General features: G+C 48.4%; 2 protein-coding genes across 5 annotated transcripts in view; one reads left to right on the forward strand and one right to left on the reverse strand.

Annotated features, from left to right (window-relative positions):
* Positions 1-18599, forward strand: part of PRIMA1 (proline rich membrane anchor 1) — a 61808-nt gene that overhangs the window by 41800 nt on the left and 1409 nt on the right. The window lies entirely within an intron of this gene.
* UNC79 (unc-79 homolog, NALCN channel complex subunit) overlaps positions 6437-18599 on the reverse strand; it is a 226932-nt gene continuing 214769 nt past the window's right edge. For all 4 annotated transcript variants that reach the window (XM_059687243.1, XM_059687253.1, XM_059687233.1 and 1 more), the window contains 2 exons: positions 8675-8716; positions 6437-7012 (listed from right to left, as the gene is read on the reverse strand). In XM_059687243.1, coding sequence (XP_059543226.1) covers positions 6812-7012; positions 8675-8716 — 243 coding nt within the window. In that variant the 3' untranslated portion in view covers positions 6437-6811. The remainder of the gene's footprint in view (positions 7013-8674; positions 8717-18599) is intronic.

Here is an 18599-nt window from a genome sequence, read left to right on the forward strand (position 1 = left end):
AGGATTGATTAATGAATGAATGAACGGTGGGTTACACATTTAACATGCAGCATAAAGAAAAGAATATAGCATTTTATTTCACATAACTTCAGAACCCCCACCTCATGGAGTGTGGCGGGCAGGAGAGTCGGAAACCTTGAATTTGCAAATTGATGGTGTCTGGGTCTCTTCCGATTTAGCGAGTCCCTCTCGGATAGGTTCTCAGTCTGTGAGCCGTCTTCCAGGCGCGCTTCTGGGCAGGTGTCTGGCCAACTGGGGGAGCTAGGCTGGGGAATGGGTTCCCCAGAGAATAAAGAACATAACTGTTTATTAGCCTCAAAATGTTGCCTATTACAAACCCAAGGATGTGTCCACGCCAGTGAAGGGCAGACGATAGCGGGTGCACGCGTGGAGGAGGCTCCCCGGCGCTCATTCAGAGAAGCCTGGGGGAGCCTCGAGCCCCCACGCGGTGCAGCGGCGCAGCCGTGAGAGCCCGAGTCCCGTGCGAGCTGCGATTTCATCCGCAAAACACCAGCTGCCACATGGCCTCGCCGGCAGGGGAAGAAACGGCTGCTGGTCTGGGGCTTGGCAGCGCAGGGCGCCCAGGGGCAGCGAGACCCCGGCAAGGCGAGCTCTGACTCCTGTTCTGACCCCTCCCGGTGCTCCGCCTGGCAGACATCATTTCTCTCACTCTTTACAAAGTGCTGGGGCAGAGGAAACACCACCTCATTTTGCAGTCGGTGAAACAGGCTTAGCAAGGTTAAGTGAGTGACTGGTCCGTGGTCAGACAGCGGATCAGTAAAGTCCAGAATGGACCTGGCTGCAGAGCCTGGAGCTTATGTCCCCACCCGCCCCCCGACTCAGCCCCCCGGCCCAGGCCAGCGCCAAGCGCCCACCTCTGGGCTCACCCTGGGTCTGGGACCAGGCCAATCCCCCTCTGCAGAGCCCCCCGCCCCCCTCACCCCCAGCTGGGCAGCGTGATTGTCCTCACCTGCAGTGTTTCTGTCCTTCAGGCTTGATTACTCGCTGCCTGCTTTCCTTTCCAAGAGGCCACTTGAAGGAGCGGAAATCAGGGCGTCTGCCAGGCAGCCCGGGAGGCCCTTCTCCACGGCCTGCCTGCGGGCCCGTCTGGACTGTGTAATTAAAGAGCCAGCTATTCATTCAACCACATCGGAGGCTGTTGTCCATGTCCTGTGTGCCCTGCAAGGAAGGGCTGGTGCCAAGCCTCACCTGGAGCCTCCGCCTGACCTCCGCCTCCCTGGGCCGGAAGGAACCAGGATGCTGGTGGGCTGGAGAGACCAGCGGCCTGAAGTGAGGTCAAACTGACCGGTGCAGGGGTGCAGGGCAGAGTCCCCGGCCCGGGCCCATGCAGGTGGGGAACAGGAGTGCACCGGGGAGAGGGGCCCCTAGGCACTAAGAGCGCGGCCCCGGTCCTGCAGGGCCACCGTCTCGTTGAGCGGCACGGGGTAGATCCCACCCCATCCTGGGCGCACACAGTGCGAGGTCAGTCCGAGCGGGCGGCACGCCAGGCCTCGAAGCCAGCCCAGAGGCCGCAGGGTTTCTGCCAAGAGGCTGCTGGGCCGCTTCCTGCTGGAAGGCAGAGGTCAGCGGTGGGAACCACACAAAACTGGAGCCTGCGTGCCCCGCCGAGCGTATTCAAGCCAGAGGGAGAAAGTAAAAGCTCATCGAACAAAATACGCCGTGGGTCCAGCTCGGCCAGCGGCTGGCGCTGGTGACGTCTGGTCTGCGTGAGTCTAGGTGACCTTGCTGGTCAGGTGAGTAGCGAAGGACTCTACCTATCACGTAACTGCCAGGATTAGGGATCGAAAGAACCAGGGCTTTGGAGGCAGACATAACTGGATTCAAATTTTGCTCTTCCTTTTACCGACTCCTGCAAATACTCATGGAGCCTCAGTTTCCCCATCTGTAATACGGGGTTAATCACAGAAGGGCCTACCTCAGGTCACTTTTATGAAGACTGAAGGAGGTTAGTGTATCTAGCCTGCCTGACACGCAGTCCACTCTCAGATGTGGTAGCTATGGTTACAGTTAATTTGGGGCAGGTCTCCATAGGGCTGAGTGAACTCTCAACAGGCCCCCAATCTAACAGAGTTCATCGCCACAGTTTTTAACTCATAAAATTTTATTCTTTCTCATAAAACAATTAAGTGGGAAACTACACGTGATTTAATTGGTGGGTTATATTATTTTTCAAACAAATGAATTCCCCAAGCCAAGGGGAAGAAGGCGCCTTTGTCAGATGAAATGACGCTGGCTCGGTGGAAATTTATGATAGGAGATCAATAAACAGAGGTCCCAGCAAGATGGAACTGCCTCAAAAAAGCCCACGGATTCTCTATCCATGTTCCTGGCACATTTCAGCCCAAAGAGGGCACAACACAAAAAGGGAAGAGAAATTAACATTTATCAAGTGATGCTCTGACTGGGAGTCAGATGGCCTTCTGGTCCAAATGCTACTACTGACAGCTGCAGGACCTTAGATAAGTCACTTAACCTCTGGGCCTCAGTTTCTTCACCTGAAAAATGGGAATAACAATAACACCTACCTCATGGGAAGGAGAGAGCTGAGAGGAGTAAACATAATGTATGTAAAATGCTATACCACTCACAAGAGGCTCACTGCTACCCTGTCAGTAGGAGGAGCTGGCCAGCCTCTTCCTAACAACACCTCAGGGTTCAACTTTCATAAAAACATCGTTTGTTACTAGTTCCAACCACTCCCTTCATTCTTCTTAAGACCATTACTGTCACCCGGCTGGTGTGGCTCAGTGTTTGAACATTGACCTATGAGCCAGGAGGTGATGGTTCAATTCCCAGTCAGGGCACATGCCTGGGTTGTGGGCTTGATCCCCAGTGTGGGGGGGTGCAGGAAGCAGCCAATCAATGATTTTCTCTTACCATTGATGTTTCTATCTATCTTTCCCTCTTCCCTCCCTTCCAACACAAATAAATTTTAAAAAAGACCATTGCTGTCAAGACACTCAGCCTGCTCAATTTACATATTTGCAAATTAATTCTATGAAAGAGGTATATTAAATGATCTGCATTGTCCAATTACTGTCAGAAGCCCTTCCATCCCAGCCCGCCCAAGAGTCTTGGTGGGTAACCCTTCTTCTCCAGTCCAGTCCAAACTTATTCGGCCCGTCCTAGTTTGCAAACAGAGGTGAAGCTGCTGCAACCACATGAACGCAGGTGAGACTCTTTGGGAAGAGACTTCAACGTCAGGCAGAATGACAGGCTTCCGAGGTGGGAGACCGTGGAGACAGGACACCCTCGGCTAGTGACGAAGCTGTGGCTCCCGTGGGTGTGGTAGGACTGGCTTCTGAGGGGTTGGCTGAAGGAAAAACCAGATGAGCCTGCAGCTGTGAGCTTCCCCTCACGTGGTCCTCAGCAGGCGGCCGCAGTCTTCCTCCTGCAGGTCCATGGATTCCGGCAGGTCGCCCAAGCACCGTCACCGTCCTCCACCTGATGAGCCTTCCTCCAGGCCAGGACAGGTAGACAGCTCCATGTACAGATCAGGGAAAGAGGTCCAGAGAGGTCAGTCACCTGCCCGAGGTCACCCCGGCAGCAAGAGGCAGGCCCACTGTGAGCGACCATGGAACCTCTGCGTTTGCAGATGGTGGCTCATCCTGCCCCCGGAATCTCAGAATGTTGTAGTCACACTCTGACGCCAATAGGACTCCACAGGGGAGGAAAACAGAGTCCATTCCTTGGCCCTTCTCCAAGCCAATGATTAGTTCTGGCCAGTCTGTTTCAGGTACAATTTGTGGGGCTCTCTCTGCCCTCTGCTGTCAGGGCTGCCCCAGGGATGGGGTGGTGGGGGGTTAGCAGGAGTCAGTATGCCAGTGGGTAAGAGCACAGCCCTGGGGTCACGTTCCTGCTCTGCCTCTCACCAGCCGTGTGACCTTGGGCAAGTAGCTTTGCCCTCTAGGCTTCAACATGACATCAAAATAGCAACCGAGCACTTTTCTTGAGTGTGTACCCTGTGCCGGGCACTGCTCAAAGCCCTTGCCTGCACTCTTTCGTTTCATTATCTCAACCCCTGTATGAGGTAGAATGTATCCTTGTTCCCATGTTACAGATGTGGATCACTAATGACATTTCAAAAAGCCCCGAGGGGGTAGGGAAAGTATATCCACACAAAGGTTCGGCTCAGGGCTCCTCGCGGGCCTTCTGCTAGGAAGCCATTCCCTAGGCCAGGGGTCAGCAGACGTTTCCTATAAAGGGCCAAACGGTAAGTATTTTAGGTTTTCGGGCCACACGTGGTCTCTGTCACAGCTCTTCAACTCTGCGGCCACAGCACGAAGGCAGCCATAGCTGATGTGAACATGGTGGGCTGGGTTGTGTCCGACATAACTTTACAGACTCAGACCATGGCTGTGGTGGCCGTGGGCGATGGCGCTGGCCCCTGACCTGGGGGATTGGCTCCTCCTACTTCTTAGGGCCAATCCTGCTGAATCCACCTGTCCCCGACTCTTCTTCTAAGTACCTGAGCCCCACCTGCCGGAGAGACTGACATACGAGGTAACAGAGAAGAGAGGACACGGGAAATGGGGAGGTGGGGGTGGAGGGGCCCGGGCCAGGGAACCTGCTGGTCTCCATCAGCAGCGAGGTGGCGGAGCCCCAGCAGGAACAGTATTTGCTCAGAGGGGGGGAAAATGGGGCACGGTTTTCAGAAGCAGGGGGGGACACCTGCCTGGTGGAACCAAGACCCCTGGTGGTGATGGGGGTAAAGGAACAGGTCTGGACAGCAGGAAGCACTAGATGGGGGCCCAGTCAAGAGGGCTGAGTTATGGGCTCATCGCCAGCCCTGGGGGGGGGGGAGGGGGATGCAAATACAAAGGGAAACTGAGGCAGAAGTCCATTCAAAGAATAGGTGAGAAGTTGGGGTCAGAGAAGCTGGGGGTGACTCTGAGCCTTGCCTACCGGTAGGACAGGGCCACGAAGATCCTGGCTGCCTGTGCAGGGCGGGCTCGGGACCAGCGAGAGCCAGGCCTCCAGGCGAGCCCGGATGGGGAAGAGCAGCCAGGGCCTCCGCGTCCACCCGTTCCTATCACCCCCTCTCGGAATCCCTGCACGAAAAGAGAATGTCACTTCGCAGCCCTTGCTGAGCCCGCTGGGGAGCTCAAGGAAGCCCCTTTGCCTTAATCAAGTCCATTCAATTCAATAGACATTCATTAAACACGTGCTACAGGCCAACCGCTGGGGGTACAGACAGGACGCACCCTGAGAGCTGTCACGGTTTACAAGTGAGGTAACATATGCGCCACTTCCTACCATACAAAGGAAAACACTCACGGAGCGTGACCAAGCGGCACTGGACAGAGGAGTCTGCCTGTGGGAAGGCCTCGCAGGAGCGTTTGTTAGCGAATAAGAAGGATCGTTTCTATCGTATACCACACGGGCCTATTGGCTCCCTGCACGTTTTCACAAGAATGAGGATCTGCCGCATCTTTCTAGAACTCATGCGAAACATTTAAACATTCAAGAACGTTTTCCCCCTGAGAAGCATGAAGGTATCAGGCTTCCCAGAAAAAAAGAAAAGCCTCTTACTAACCGAGAGAGAGAGAGAGAGAGAGAGAGAGAGAGAGAGAGAGAGAGAGAGAGAGAGAGAAATCATCTCATGCCCTTAAAGTCCTTCGGAGAGAACGGACTTAAATAGATGTGTGTGCCTCTCACCCAATGAGCTGAAGGAAAGCCCTGTCCTCTCAATAATGGTACTTCGGCTTTAAGGGGAGTTCGAAGGATTAAGAGCTCAGAAGAAATGGTTATCAGGAACTAAACTCTAGCTCTATACACTGGTTTTAAAAAACCCCAGGCTCACAAAGATAATAAAAAATGCATTTAATAGCATGTCATGGTACAGCTTGAAGGTGTATCAAGTCTTCTTTCAGTCAGTGCATTGCAGGGAGAGAGAAGGGAACGTCGTTTGTGGATGCACAGTCAGATGTAAGCGCGGGTGCGGGGAAACCTCGGGGTTCCCACACCGTTAAAACCCCGCGCTGGGACGCGCCGCTCCGGGCCGGCGCCCTGTGCCCGAGTGGGGATGGCTGGTCCAGTATGCCAGCTACAGTTTTAAATTGAATTGTATACAAGTATTAACGAAAGAATAAAATTTATTATTCACAAAACGGAAGTGGTTATCGTAAAGCTTACAAGAAAGTACAGCCTCGAACGAATGCATTGAAAAACTAGTTTTAAAAATAATAAGACGTACTGGACAGTTTGGGGCAATGATGTCATTATAAAACGAAGGGAACGGTCGGCACAGTTTGACCACCTAATTTCTAAGTGCACTTTGTAACGGTCCTTGCGAGCTGCCACTTTGCCCAGGATGACGACAAAAGCTTCGGTCCAGTGTCACTGGCTTATGATGACGGGGTATTTTATTTATTGCATCGCCAAGAGTGGATTTTAAGAAAAAACACTACAAAGGTTTCAAAAACCCTATTTATTCTCTATCATCAAAAATAGCAACAGGGGGACTTATACAACTTTTCTGTGAGTACCCACCAGTCTATTTTTTTTTTTTTCTTAAAAAAAATAGAAGTTAGTTAAAGAAAAATGATTTGGTTTTTAAAAAATAATGTAAGGAAACACTTAATCAGATAGCCCAAGGAGTCATCAGAAATATGTGTAGCAAGAAAGCTTCACTGGTGGCCCTCTCCGGCCCCTGCACGTCCGTCACTAACCTAGAAAGAGAATGTACGGTACCGGTATGCTCCCCGGCCTGCCTGATCAAATGGTTCTGTTTTGAAACCCATTATTGCTAAGCCAGAATGTTGTCGCGGAGCACGAGGCGAGCGGTCGCTCAGAGAGGGTAGAACTGCGAGGCCGCCTCCGAGGACTGGATCTCCACCTGGGCCATTTTGAACCGGGTGCACTGCAGCCACTTGCGGAGGGCCGCCAGGCCGGTGCTGCTCTGGGCCGAGCCGGGCAGCGTCCTCAGGCTGTGGTGGTTGACGTTGTTCTGAATGGCCTGGAGGCGAAGCTGGAGTCCCCCGGACAAGTGCTGTGGAGAAAGGGCGGGGCATTTCGTTTAGTTCTTTCCTCCTGGCGTTCACAGTGGACCCAGGGGGGGCCAGCCTGGACTTGGGCAGGCAGAACCCACGTGGCCCGAGGGCTGTCTGGCCTGAAGAAGGCCAGCTCTCGAATTTGGCAGCGCTCAGGGCGGTGGATGTGAGCTCAGGGCGGTGGATGTGAGCTCAGGGCGGTGGATGTGAGCTCAGGGCGGTGGATGTGAGCCGGTACCATGTTTCTACAGCCAACCTGGCCCCAATCCATCCCAATCATGCCATTCCTAGCTTGACTCATTCATTGCCACGGGAATGAAAGCGACATCAGTGCACGGCCGACACCTCTTGTGTCCTCCAGGAGCTGTGCACCATATGACCTGCTGTGGCCATGAAGTGCCAGGGCTCAGAGGCCAGGCTCCCTGGGTTCAAATCCTGGCTCCTCTCTGGACAACTCTGGAAACAAACCTTTACAGGCTGTGCTTGGATTTTCTCCTGGGCAAGTGGGGCAGTAACACTCACTTTGTGGGGGTTTTGTAAGGATATGTGAGCTCACAGAGGGTTCAGCACAGAACTCGGCACGTGGTAAGTGCTCACTATGCTCTAGTTGTGGATATAACCTCCCTGCTGCCATGTTAATTCACATGAAGAAGCGAGGCTGTAAGCTTTTCTTATGCTTCCTAGCTTTTCATTGAGTTCCGAGTTCCGTGGGCCTCCTCTTAGCAGTCCATCCACATCAAATTGCCACCAATTATCACCCAGTTGGGGAAGGGGCAACCTGGAAGTACAGGCACTTTTCCCATAAGAACGAGGACTGGGGTGAGGTTTCATCCACCAGCGGCCACGGATAGGACCACCCCATGAGTCAGGACTCAGCCTGCAGCCTCTGAAGGCTGCATTTCTCTCTTGGTGCCTGGGTACCTTGATGTCACCCCCTCCTTCCTCCAGCATCCCTCCCCAACTCTGAGAAGGCTCTGTCTTCTCCCCCTGCCCCACCCCTGTTCCCAGTGCCGTAGCAGGGCCCAGTTTTGGGTGGAGCGGGTGGCCAGCTTTGGCATCTTAGTGCCAAGCCCTAATAACTTTGTTCACTAGTCGTGGAGGATCTCTGGCCCTACGATAACAAGGCATCACTCACGGCAGGGACTGACAGCGGGAAATATGCTCCATCGGGGCTGCCCCTTCCTGGCTGTCGGGCCCTGTCCAAGCCACTCCTCCTTCCGGTGCTGGGTTTCCTCTTGTGTAAAATGAGGGGGCGGGACAGGTTCCTTCTAGCTCAGTTCTGTCCTTCATTCAATGCTATTCTTTCTTAATAGAATTCTTCCCATCACAGAATGGCAATTTTAGCGACCAGGAAATGGCACTGGGCACGCCTGGGACCAGACCCCCACGGGGACCCTTTCAGCCTGCATTCCGGTCAGTCACTGAGCCTCACCCGGACTCTGGGATTCCTCTGCCCCCCACCCTCATCAACAGAGGCTCCCGCTGCCACCTGGGCTGCAGGCCTTTCATCTGGCCCCCAGGGGCTCCTGCGCCAAGGGCCCCCAGGGACCAGGAGCAGGTAGAATTCATCTTTCTCCACGGTGAGTGGAGCGCGAACGAGCCCTCGGAATATTAAGAGGTTCTCTGGAGGGAATGGAGCCTTGTCTGCAGGGGTGACTTACCTTGATATTTGACTGAATCATTGGCAACCACATAGGTATCAGCTGTGTGGAGAAACACAGAAGCCTCGTTATGCCTGTTCCCCCTTCTCCCACATCAGCTTCGACAACGCGAGGGACAGCAGGGCACACTGAATTCCTTTGACATCACAAAAGGATGTGGGCTCCTGCTGCGGAGTACCCCTTACCAAAAAAGCGTCTTTCCGCCCGGCCGGCGTGGCTCAGTAGTTGAGCATTGACCCATGAACAAGGAGGTCAGGGTACATGCCCGGGTGGTGGACTTGATCCCCAGTGGGGGGCGTGCAGGAGGCAGCTGATCGATGATGTTTCTCTCTCATCAATGTTTCTACCTCTCTCTCCCTCTCCCTTCCTCTCTCTGAAATCAATAAAAAACATATCTTTAAAAATTGCAGCCATCCATTATTTGTTTTTTAAAAAGCAAGTGTCTCTCTGTGGCCGAACCCTGCTGAGCTGGCGGCATTTGGAGGTTGATAAGCGCCCCCTGAGCGCCTGAAACACACACTTCAGAGCAAATGACTGATTGTCCCCTGAAAGCCATCAAGCACGGGAAATTAAATGTGTATTTATTCAATTAAATCCTCACTTTCCTGAAATAGAGTTTCCTCCATGGATCTTTAGAATTGAGTCTGAGCAGCATGGCGACTCTATCTGTCCGCAGTCATTAGGAAAACATCGCTGGGAGCGGCCGGAATGTTTCGGTGATAGAGACAGACAAGGCCTGAAGTGGCCTGGTGTGATGTGGGAGGTGAGACCCGGGAGTGAGTCGGGCCAGGGCTCGAGAGGGGGGTGCCCAGGCCGGCGGGCGGAGAGGAGGCCCTGCGAGCGCAGGCGGCTGGCTGCCCGGCCCCTCTGCTGCCTCTGACTCGCCCTTCCCAGGAGGCCCAGGTGCCGGGCTGAGTGCCTTCCGCAGGGGCTCTGCTCTCTCGGCCGCGTTTCAGCCCCTCGGGACAGAAGGGAACGTTCGTGGCCTGGCCAGTCCAGATGTCCGGGACAGGATGCAGCTTTTCTGGGAGTGTGCTCCGCAGAACTCAAGTTTGGTGGGATTTAAACCGGGAGGGGGCTCTGATCCCTAAGTTCGGGAATGCTGGTTTCTTTATTTGTGTTAATATGCTTATAAGCGTCTTCTCATTTCCCCCAATGTTACTTCCCACGGATCGAAGTGTGTCCCCTCAAAAAGATGCTGTAATCCTTGCCCGCCCAGCCTCCGATCTGGCCTTATCGAAAAAACGGGGTCACTGCAGCTGGAATTAGTTACGGTGAGGTCATTCTAGAGTAGGGTGGGCTCCTAATCCACTCTGACTGGTGTCCTTGTGCAGAGAGGAAATGTGGACAGAGATGCGGGAGAACGCCGTGTGAGATGCAGGCGGAGCTCTACAAGCCGCAAAACACCAAAGGCCCCAGCAACCCACCAGGAGCGCAGGGAGAGGCCCGCCACGAACCTCCCTGGCCTCAGAAGGAACCGCCCTGCTGACGCCTGATCGCCTCCTTCCAGCCTCCGGAACGGCGAGGCACACATTTCCGTCATTTACGCCACCCATTGTCATACCCTGTCGCAGCAGCCCTGGCAAAGTCATACAGGCGCGCCCCAGGAAGCAAAGCCCGGGCGGAGTGTGCGGGGAGGGGTGGGGGCAGGAGGGCCCATGTGATGCTGAAGGTGTGGTTCTCAAGAGAGGGCCACGAGAAACTAGCTGAGGAAAGCAGAGGCCAGGCCTCGCCTCGTCGCCCACGGAGGACCTGGGAAGCCACATGAGGAGATTGGATCTGATTCCAAATTCAATACAACCTCTGAAGAGGGGGCCCTATGCTCCAGAAAGACGCTGTGGCCGCCGTCTGCCGACGAGGGTGCGGGGGGGGGGGGGGGGGGGGACATGGAGACGGGAGGCAGGGGCCCAGGGTGGAGGCAGCCTCCGCGGTCCAGGTCAGACCCGGGATGGCTTCTGGGATGGAGACGGATGCTGCCTGAGGAGATCCCCGTGAGGGTCTGAGGACGAGTTTGCGCTTTGGAGCAGGAAAAAGGCAAGGAAGAAGCTGAGGTCTCTAGCCTTGGCAAACTGGACGGCGATGCGTTGAACACGGCGAGAACCAGGGAGAGGGACTTGGGGGTGGGGGACAGGGTATAAATGACCTTTCTCTTCACTTGCGTGGCCACAGACTGCCGGGCTCATTTAATTCATCAAAACATTCAAAACATAATAGTAAACGGGGTGAAGTGATAAATTCCATTTCTCTCTGAGCTTCTGTTCTCAGGGCGAACGCTGGCTGCTGTTCGGCTTTCAACATGCTACTGATGTGTACACTTGCTCATTTGACTTCCAGTGACGTTGCAGCAGTGAACAGTCAGTTTCTAACATAAATATTGTGTTTAGAAATGGAGTTGGTGTGCCCCGAAAGATGTAATTGGACTAAAATGCAGGAAGTGACACCCTCTCCCGAACTCCCCCTGCCACCAACACTCATAACAAACTAGGATTACACACGTTGGTGCCAGATAAGGCTGTGGCTCTGACCGTCTTAACTGGAAAAAAATAAACAAGTAAAACCGCTTCCTCCTGGCGTCTGCACAGCAAGCGCCAAACCCTGCGGTCCTCATGTCCACAGACGTTTATTGACTCTTGGCCTATCTGATATGGCAGCAGCCCATGTGCCTCTTGCTATTCGGGAAATACTTGAACTAGCCTCTTGTTAAGAATCCTGAGGGACCAGGGAGTGCTGAGTGCTCAGGCCCTGGGGGACACTTCTCCCAGTGCTGTCTCTGTATGAGGCAATCCAGGGGAATAGTGAGGGTGGTTTTAGAAGGGGGGTTTTATTTTTTCCCCATTGAGGTAACATGTGGCCGTAAGATTCTAAAGTATACCTACAGCCTAGCTGGTTTTTCTGAGTGGTTAGAGCATTGGCCTGGGACTGAAGGGTCCCAGGTTTGATTCCGGTCAAGGGGACATGCCAGGGTTGCGGGCTCATCCCCAGTGTGGGGCGTGCAAGAGGCAGCCAATCAATGATTCTCTCTCATCATTGATGTTTCTATCTATTTCTTCCTCTCCCTTCCTCTCTGAAATCAATAAAAATTTATATATATATATATATATATGTATGTATATATATATACACACATATATACACACACACATACATGTATATATATAGTATACCTACAAGGGACCTTTGGGTTTGTGATTTATAAGTCACATGACTAAAGACTTCAGGTTAAATCTCATTATTAGTGAGAGTGTTATATAACCCAGCAGTCATCCTATTTCAGGAATGCTAATTTGACTTATTGAATAGCATTCATTTCAGTTCCCTTTTGCTAGTGGCTCCTACAAAGCTGTCAGTAAGAATTAGATGTAATTTATTTTAGGCTCTGTAATGTTATAATAAAGTTGTTGGGTGTTTTTTTTTTTTTCTTCCCCAGAAGCAATATCTGGAAAACTAAAGGACAGTTGAAAAAAAGGTTGTTTTTCATCATAATGAAAGTGATTTCTTTTCTCTTATCTCGGTGTATGCTACGGGATAAATTGAAGATGCCCTGCTTGGTTGAGTGTATTCATTTCACTCCATGCTTTTCCCAGGCATTAAAATTAGTTGTGAGATGCTCTCGTTCAATAGAGATGGAATAACCAAGACCAGATTCATGCTCCTGCCTGAAACAAGTGAAATTCCAGGTGGAGTGTATGAAACATGGTTCTCCAACACTGAACATCAGCCATGCTGGGCAGTGAGGACTGAGGGAGGGGAAACCAACAAGTCAGCCCCGCCCCCCGCCTAGAGAGTCATCGGGCAGCTGCCCAGGGAGGAGAGCCTGGCCGGCTCCCTAAATTGAAGGGATGGAGCCAGAAGTCCAGGGAGGCCTTACAGACTCGAGCCACCGTGGAGAGGAGAGCGCTGCGGAGAGAGGCAAAGGACTCTGAGGGTCTGTAAGCTCTTCAGTGTTCAGCTGAATACTGACCATGTGACAAAACCACTCAAGACTAATCAGAGACAGAAAGTACTCAGGGCTATACAAAAACACCCCAAAATATTAGATGCAAAAATCCCTGCTGATCACATAGGACCAGCAAACTTGTGTTTCCACTAATTAGAGTAGAAAAGTCTTGTAAATCATAGGACATCAAGTAGAGTACTCAGGGTGTTGCCTGAGTAGTGAAAAATGTTAACCCTAGACAAAAATGCTGCTCTGATCCCACCTAACCAAGCTTCAAAGCAAGTCTCAAAAGGATAAAACTGTTTCTAAGTAATTCAACTATGTCATAGAATATAGGTCAAGAATAATGTTAAGAAGGCAAAAATATCCAGCACCCAAGAAAGTCAAATTCAAAACATCAAGAATTTATCAAAAAATTACCAGGCATGCAAAGAAGCAGGAAAATGTGACCCATAATGAGAAGAAAAGTCAAACAATTAGAAAAGACCCCGAAATGACACATAACAATTAGTAGACAAGGACATTAAAACAGTTATTATAACTGTATTTAATACAGTCAAGAAAGTAAAGGAAATATTGAGTATGTCGAGTAGAGGCACAGAAGAGTTAAACATGCTGATACTTCACTAAATATAATGAAAACTATTCGTTCACAGATCTAAGAAGCGCAACAAACCCAAGCACAAGAAACAGGAGAAAAATGACACTAAAGTGTTTCATCACCAAATGGTTTAACAACAGTGGTAAAGAGAAAAATCTTAAAGGCAGCCAAAGAAAAAAAGACATATTATAGACAGAAGGAGAAAAGCTAAGAATGATACAGATTTCTTGTCAGAAACAATGTAAGAAAGAAGATAGTGGAGAAGTGACATCTTTAAAGTATGAGGAATTCAAACCAAGAATTCAAAGCCTAGCAAACATGTCTTTAAAATGAAGGCAAAGTAATGACTCTCAGACACACAAAAGCTCAGGAATCCATCACCAGGAGACCTGCACAAGAACTAGTAAAGGAAGTCATCTGCGCAGAAGGAAGATGAAAGTTTAGCTCTTATAAGGAATTAAGAATACTGGAAACTGCAAATAGAAACATGACAATTATAGCAAATATGTTTTTAATTATTTTTTGAAAGAGGAGAGAGAGAGAGAGAGAGAGAGAGAGAGAGAGAGAGAGAGAGAGAGAAGAGAAACACTGACCAATGGCCTCCTGTAGGTGCCCAGACGGGGAATTGAATCCACAATCTAGATCTGTGGCCTGACTGGGAATCGAACCAGCAATGTTTTGGTATACAGGACGACATTCCAACCAACTGAGCCAGGGCTACAGATAAATATTTTTTAAAATGTTAATCTCTTTAAGAGATGACTGTTTAAGTTTAATAATAATGTATGGTTTGGTGTATAACACATGTAGAAGTAAAATTTATGACAAAGCCAGGAGATAGGAAATGAAAATATTACATTGTACATTCTTATAGTATACATAAAGTGGTATAGTACTTGAATGTAGATTGTGATAAGTTAAAAATGTATATAATAAACTCCACTAAACCAGCTAGCTAACACGCTAACTAAAAAACACACTTCTAAATAACCCATGGATCAAAAATGAAACCCTAAGGGAAATTAGAAAGCATTTTGGACTGAATGGAAATAAGAAGATATCAAAATCTGGAGGAATACAGCTCAAGCAGTACTTAGGAACTTTAGAGCACTAAACACTGATGGTTGAAAAAAAGAGGCTCTCCAATTAATGATTTCAACTTCCATCTTAAGAAACTAGGGGGGCAAAGGGGGAATTATATCCAAATTTTAATCATTAAAAATTCAATCCAGAAGAAATCAGAAAAAGACAGATTAAGGGACAAAGAACAAATGGGAAATACAGAAAATAAATAGCAAGATGATAGATTTAAGCCCACCAAGATCACAAAACACATACAATTATTTAAAAACCCCAATTAAAAGAAAGAGATTGTCAGATTAGATTTTTTTTAAAACCCCAACACCCAACTATACACTGCCTATAAGAAGTACACTTTAAACATAAAGATACAAAGATGTTAAAGGTAAAAGGATGGAAAAAGATATACCATCTTATAAATATCAAGGTAGCTTTCAGATCAAGAATATTATTGAGGATGAAGAGAGCCATTTCATAATTCCAATTCATGAAGACATCATAATCAGAAACATTTATGCACCTAAAATAGTATCATAATACATGAACCCAAAATTGGTAGACCTGAAAAGATAAGGAACTCCATAATTACTGTAACATTTCAACATCTCTTTCTCAGTGGTTGACAGAGTAACTAAACCGAAGGAAAGAGATGGAAGGCTTGAACAGCACCATCAATAAGGTTGAACCAACTAAAATAGAAAACGACACCCAACAACAGCAGAAGACATTCTTTTTCTAGTACACACAGAGCATGTACCAAGAGAGACAATATTCTGGGTCATGAAAAAGTCTCAATAAATTTAAAATACTTTGAATTATAAAAAGTATGCTGTCTAACCACAAAGAAATTAAATTAAAAGTCCATAACAAAAAAATCTCTGGAAAATCCCCAATTATTTGGAAACTAAATAACATACTTCTAAATAACCAATGGGTTTAGGGAAAGTTAGAAAGTATTTAGAACTGAATGAAAAGAAGAACACAATATACTAAATTTGGGGATGCAGCTAAACCAGTGCTTAGAGGAAAATTTATAGCACTAATCACTTATATTAGAAAAAAGGTCTCAAATCAGTGAGCTCCACTTCCACCATAAGAAACTAGGAGAAAAAGAAAAAAAAATAAGTGTAAAGCAATCAGAAGAAAGAACATAATAAATCATTAAAACAGAAAAAAAGAGACAATCAATAAAAATAAAATAAAAGCTGATTACTGTGATGTGAGTTTTTTTAAATCAAAAGCTCACTAAAATTGATAAACCTCTTTTCAGATTGAACAACAACAACAACAAAAATAGAGAAGTCACCAATCACCAATATCAGGAATTTAAAATGTGGCATAATTACTAATGCTACAGATATTAAAAGTATAATAAGGAAATATTATGAACAACTTCACACAGATAAAATTGACTACTTTAAAGAAATGGACAAAGTCTTTGAAAGATAAATACTACCAAAAATCACTCAAGAATAAACAGTTAACTTAAATAGCCATGAAATTGTATATGTACTTTAAGACTTTCCTATAAGAAAATTCCAAGCCCAGGAAGTTCTACTGGTGAATTCTATTTAAGAAAAAAATAATATCATATATACATAAACCTTTTAAAAAACAGAAAAGGAAGGAATACTTCCCCAAGATGTGGAGGAACTGGGGTGTTCACACACTGCTAATGTGAATGTAACAAGGCACAACTACTTTAGAGAACAGTTTGTTAATAAACCTATCATATGGCCTAGATATTCCACCTAGTTATTTGTCTAACATACATGAAAGCATGTGTCTATACAAAGACTTATACCTGAATAGTCATTGCAGCTTTCTTTGTTAATAGTCCCAAATTAGAAACAGTCCAGATACCCACTAACCAATGAATGAGTAAACAAATGGTGGTATTCCATATAATGTACCACTACTCAGAAACAAAAAGAAAGGACCCACTTATACATGCAACAACCTGGATTAAGCTCAAGATAATTATTCTGAGTGAAAGAAAGCAGAATAAAATGAATATACTGTATGAACCCACTTATATAAAACTAGAGGCCCAGTGCACAAATTCATGTATATTGAAAAGAAATTCATTAGAAGAAATATGTTAATATTGCTATTCACCCTTTCTCTATAACAGAAGTGTCAACCAAACTCATGATCAATAATGACAGATGGAAACACACACGTGTGATTGGCACAAGCAAGAGCTTTATATCCTATACTAGAGGCACTCGGGGGGGCCTGTGCCCTCTCGCAGTCTGGGACCCCTCGGGGGATGTCCACCTGCTGGCTTAGGCCCGCTCCCCGGGGGATCGGGCCTAAGTTGGCAGTCAGACATCCCTCTGGCAGCCCAGGAGCCCTCGGGGCATGTCCACTTGCGAGCGGGGAGCAGGTCTAAGCTGCAGTCGGACATCCTTAGCGCTGCTGAAGAGGTGGGAGAGGCTCCCGCCACCACTGCTGTGCTGGCACCCCCTGTGGGAGTGCACTGACCACCAGGGGGCAGCTCCTGCATTGAGCGTCTGCCCCCTGGTGGTCAGTGTGTGTCATAGTGACCAGTCACTCCTAGTTGTTCTGCTATTAGGGTCAATTTGCATATTACCCTTTTATTATATACGATAATTATATACGATAATAAAAGGGTAATATGCAAATTGTCCCATCGGGAGTTTGACCGATCGGGAGTTCTACCGCTCACTATGATGTGCGCTGACCACCAGGGGTCAGCGCAGAACGAAGGAAGGCCCCAGCCAGCAGCTGGCAGCTGGGGGAAGGAAGGTCCCGGCCAGCAGCCAGAAGGCCCCAGTCAGCTCTGATCACTGGCCAGGCCTAGGGACCCTACCCGTGCATGAATATTGTGCCCGGACCTCTAGCATATTGATAAACTTGCTTAAATAGGCCTGCTTTCTGATGTAGCTAAACTTTTTCCAGCCTAGTGAAGCACCCCAACTTCTCTTTCAGGTAATTGTCAGCAACACAGCAGTAAATATCAACACGAAGCACATTATTATTGTAGATCACGCAGGGAAAAGAAAAAATAAAATATTTAACTGCAGCAGTGTTTGACTATACTCTGCGCAGTGAGAAAACCTGAAGTCATTTTCAAGGTCCACCATTTCTTACTTCTTTTCAGTTGGGTCAAGTTTCTAAACTTTCTAAATCTCGGTTTTCCGGCTAATGAAAAGAAAATAGGATTCTAACGAGTCTCCTATGTACCTACTCCAGGACTTCTGTGAGGATCAAATGAGATGAGGCATGGGAAAACACTTCACAAACATTTGGTTACAGTGTAAAATGTTTGCACCTGGCTACAAAGCAAGTCATGTTCCTGGGATAAGAAACTGCAAGGAGGCTTGTCACGAGGGAGAGGAAGCCAGGTGTTGCTACGTGACGTCATTACCCGGCGCCCACAGTGACCGTTTCCTGGCTGGGGTGGGCTGTGGGCCACATTTTGTGCCAGGGGGTCTCGGCTGCGATTTGGTGGGCTGTCGGGGTGGTGGCGGGGCCTGTGTCCCACTTGGGGGAAGCCAAGCGTTGCTTTGTCAGCACCAGGTCCGCAGTGCCGTTTCTTTGTAAATGGCCAGTGCGCATCATGGCAGCTCCTGCCTTGAGCGTCTGCCCCCTGGTGGTCAGTGTGCATCATTGCGACCGGCCGGATGGTTGGGGGGACACTTAGCCTATTAGCCTTTTCTATATATAGATTCTAGAAAATGCAAACTAACCTAGACTGACAGAAAGCAGATCGGAAGTTACCTGGAGATGGGAAGGTGGCGTACAGGGAATGATGGAAGAGTAGAATTATAAATGGGTATGAGAAAACTTTAGGGAGTGACGAAGATGTTCATTATCTTGATGGTGGTAATGGTTTCGCAGGTGTAATATATGTTAAGACTTATCAAACTGGATACCTTAAATATGTATAGTTTACTGTATATAAATTATACTTTAATAAAGCTGTGACAAATAAAATCAGGTATGATCATCCATCCAAGTGTCCGTCATAGAGTTTCTCTATAGAGTTGACTTTTGCTACTGACTATCATTCAAACCAGCTACGTTGCAGTGTTCTGATAACAGTCAAGTTTTCCCCTGAAAACGGGCTGCTTTTCTGTAGCATCATATGACTTAACAAGTGTCCTTTATTAAAGAAGGGAGTCAACCAAGGAGCAAAATAGCAAGTTATAAGGTTCCAAACTGATGTACTCGGGGTTGGAGCAGGGGTGGGGGGGTTGGGGGGGGCTGATAATGGCTGAGATCATGGAATATTGAGGTTGGGAGTAAAAAAGAAGTCCTACAAGAAGAGGAAAGACAAA

This window comes from Myotis daubentonii, chromosome 1 (genome assembly GCF_963259705.1).
Source record: "Myotis daubentonii chromosome 1, mMyoDau2.1, whole genome shotgun sequence".
Lineage (NCBI taxonomy): Eukaryota > Metazoa > Chordata > Mammalia > Chiroptera > Vespertilionidae > Myotis > Myotis daubentonii.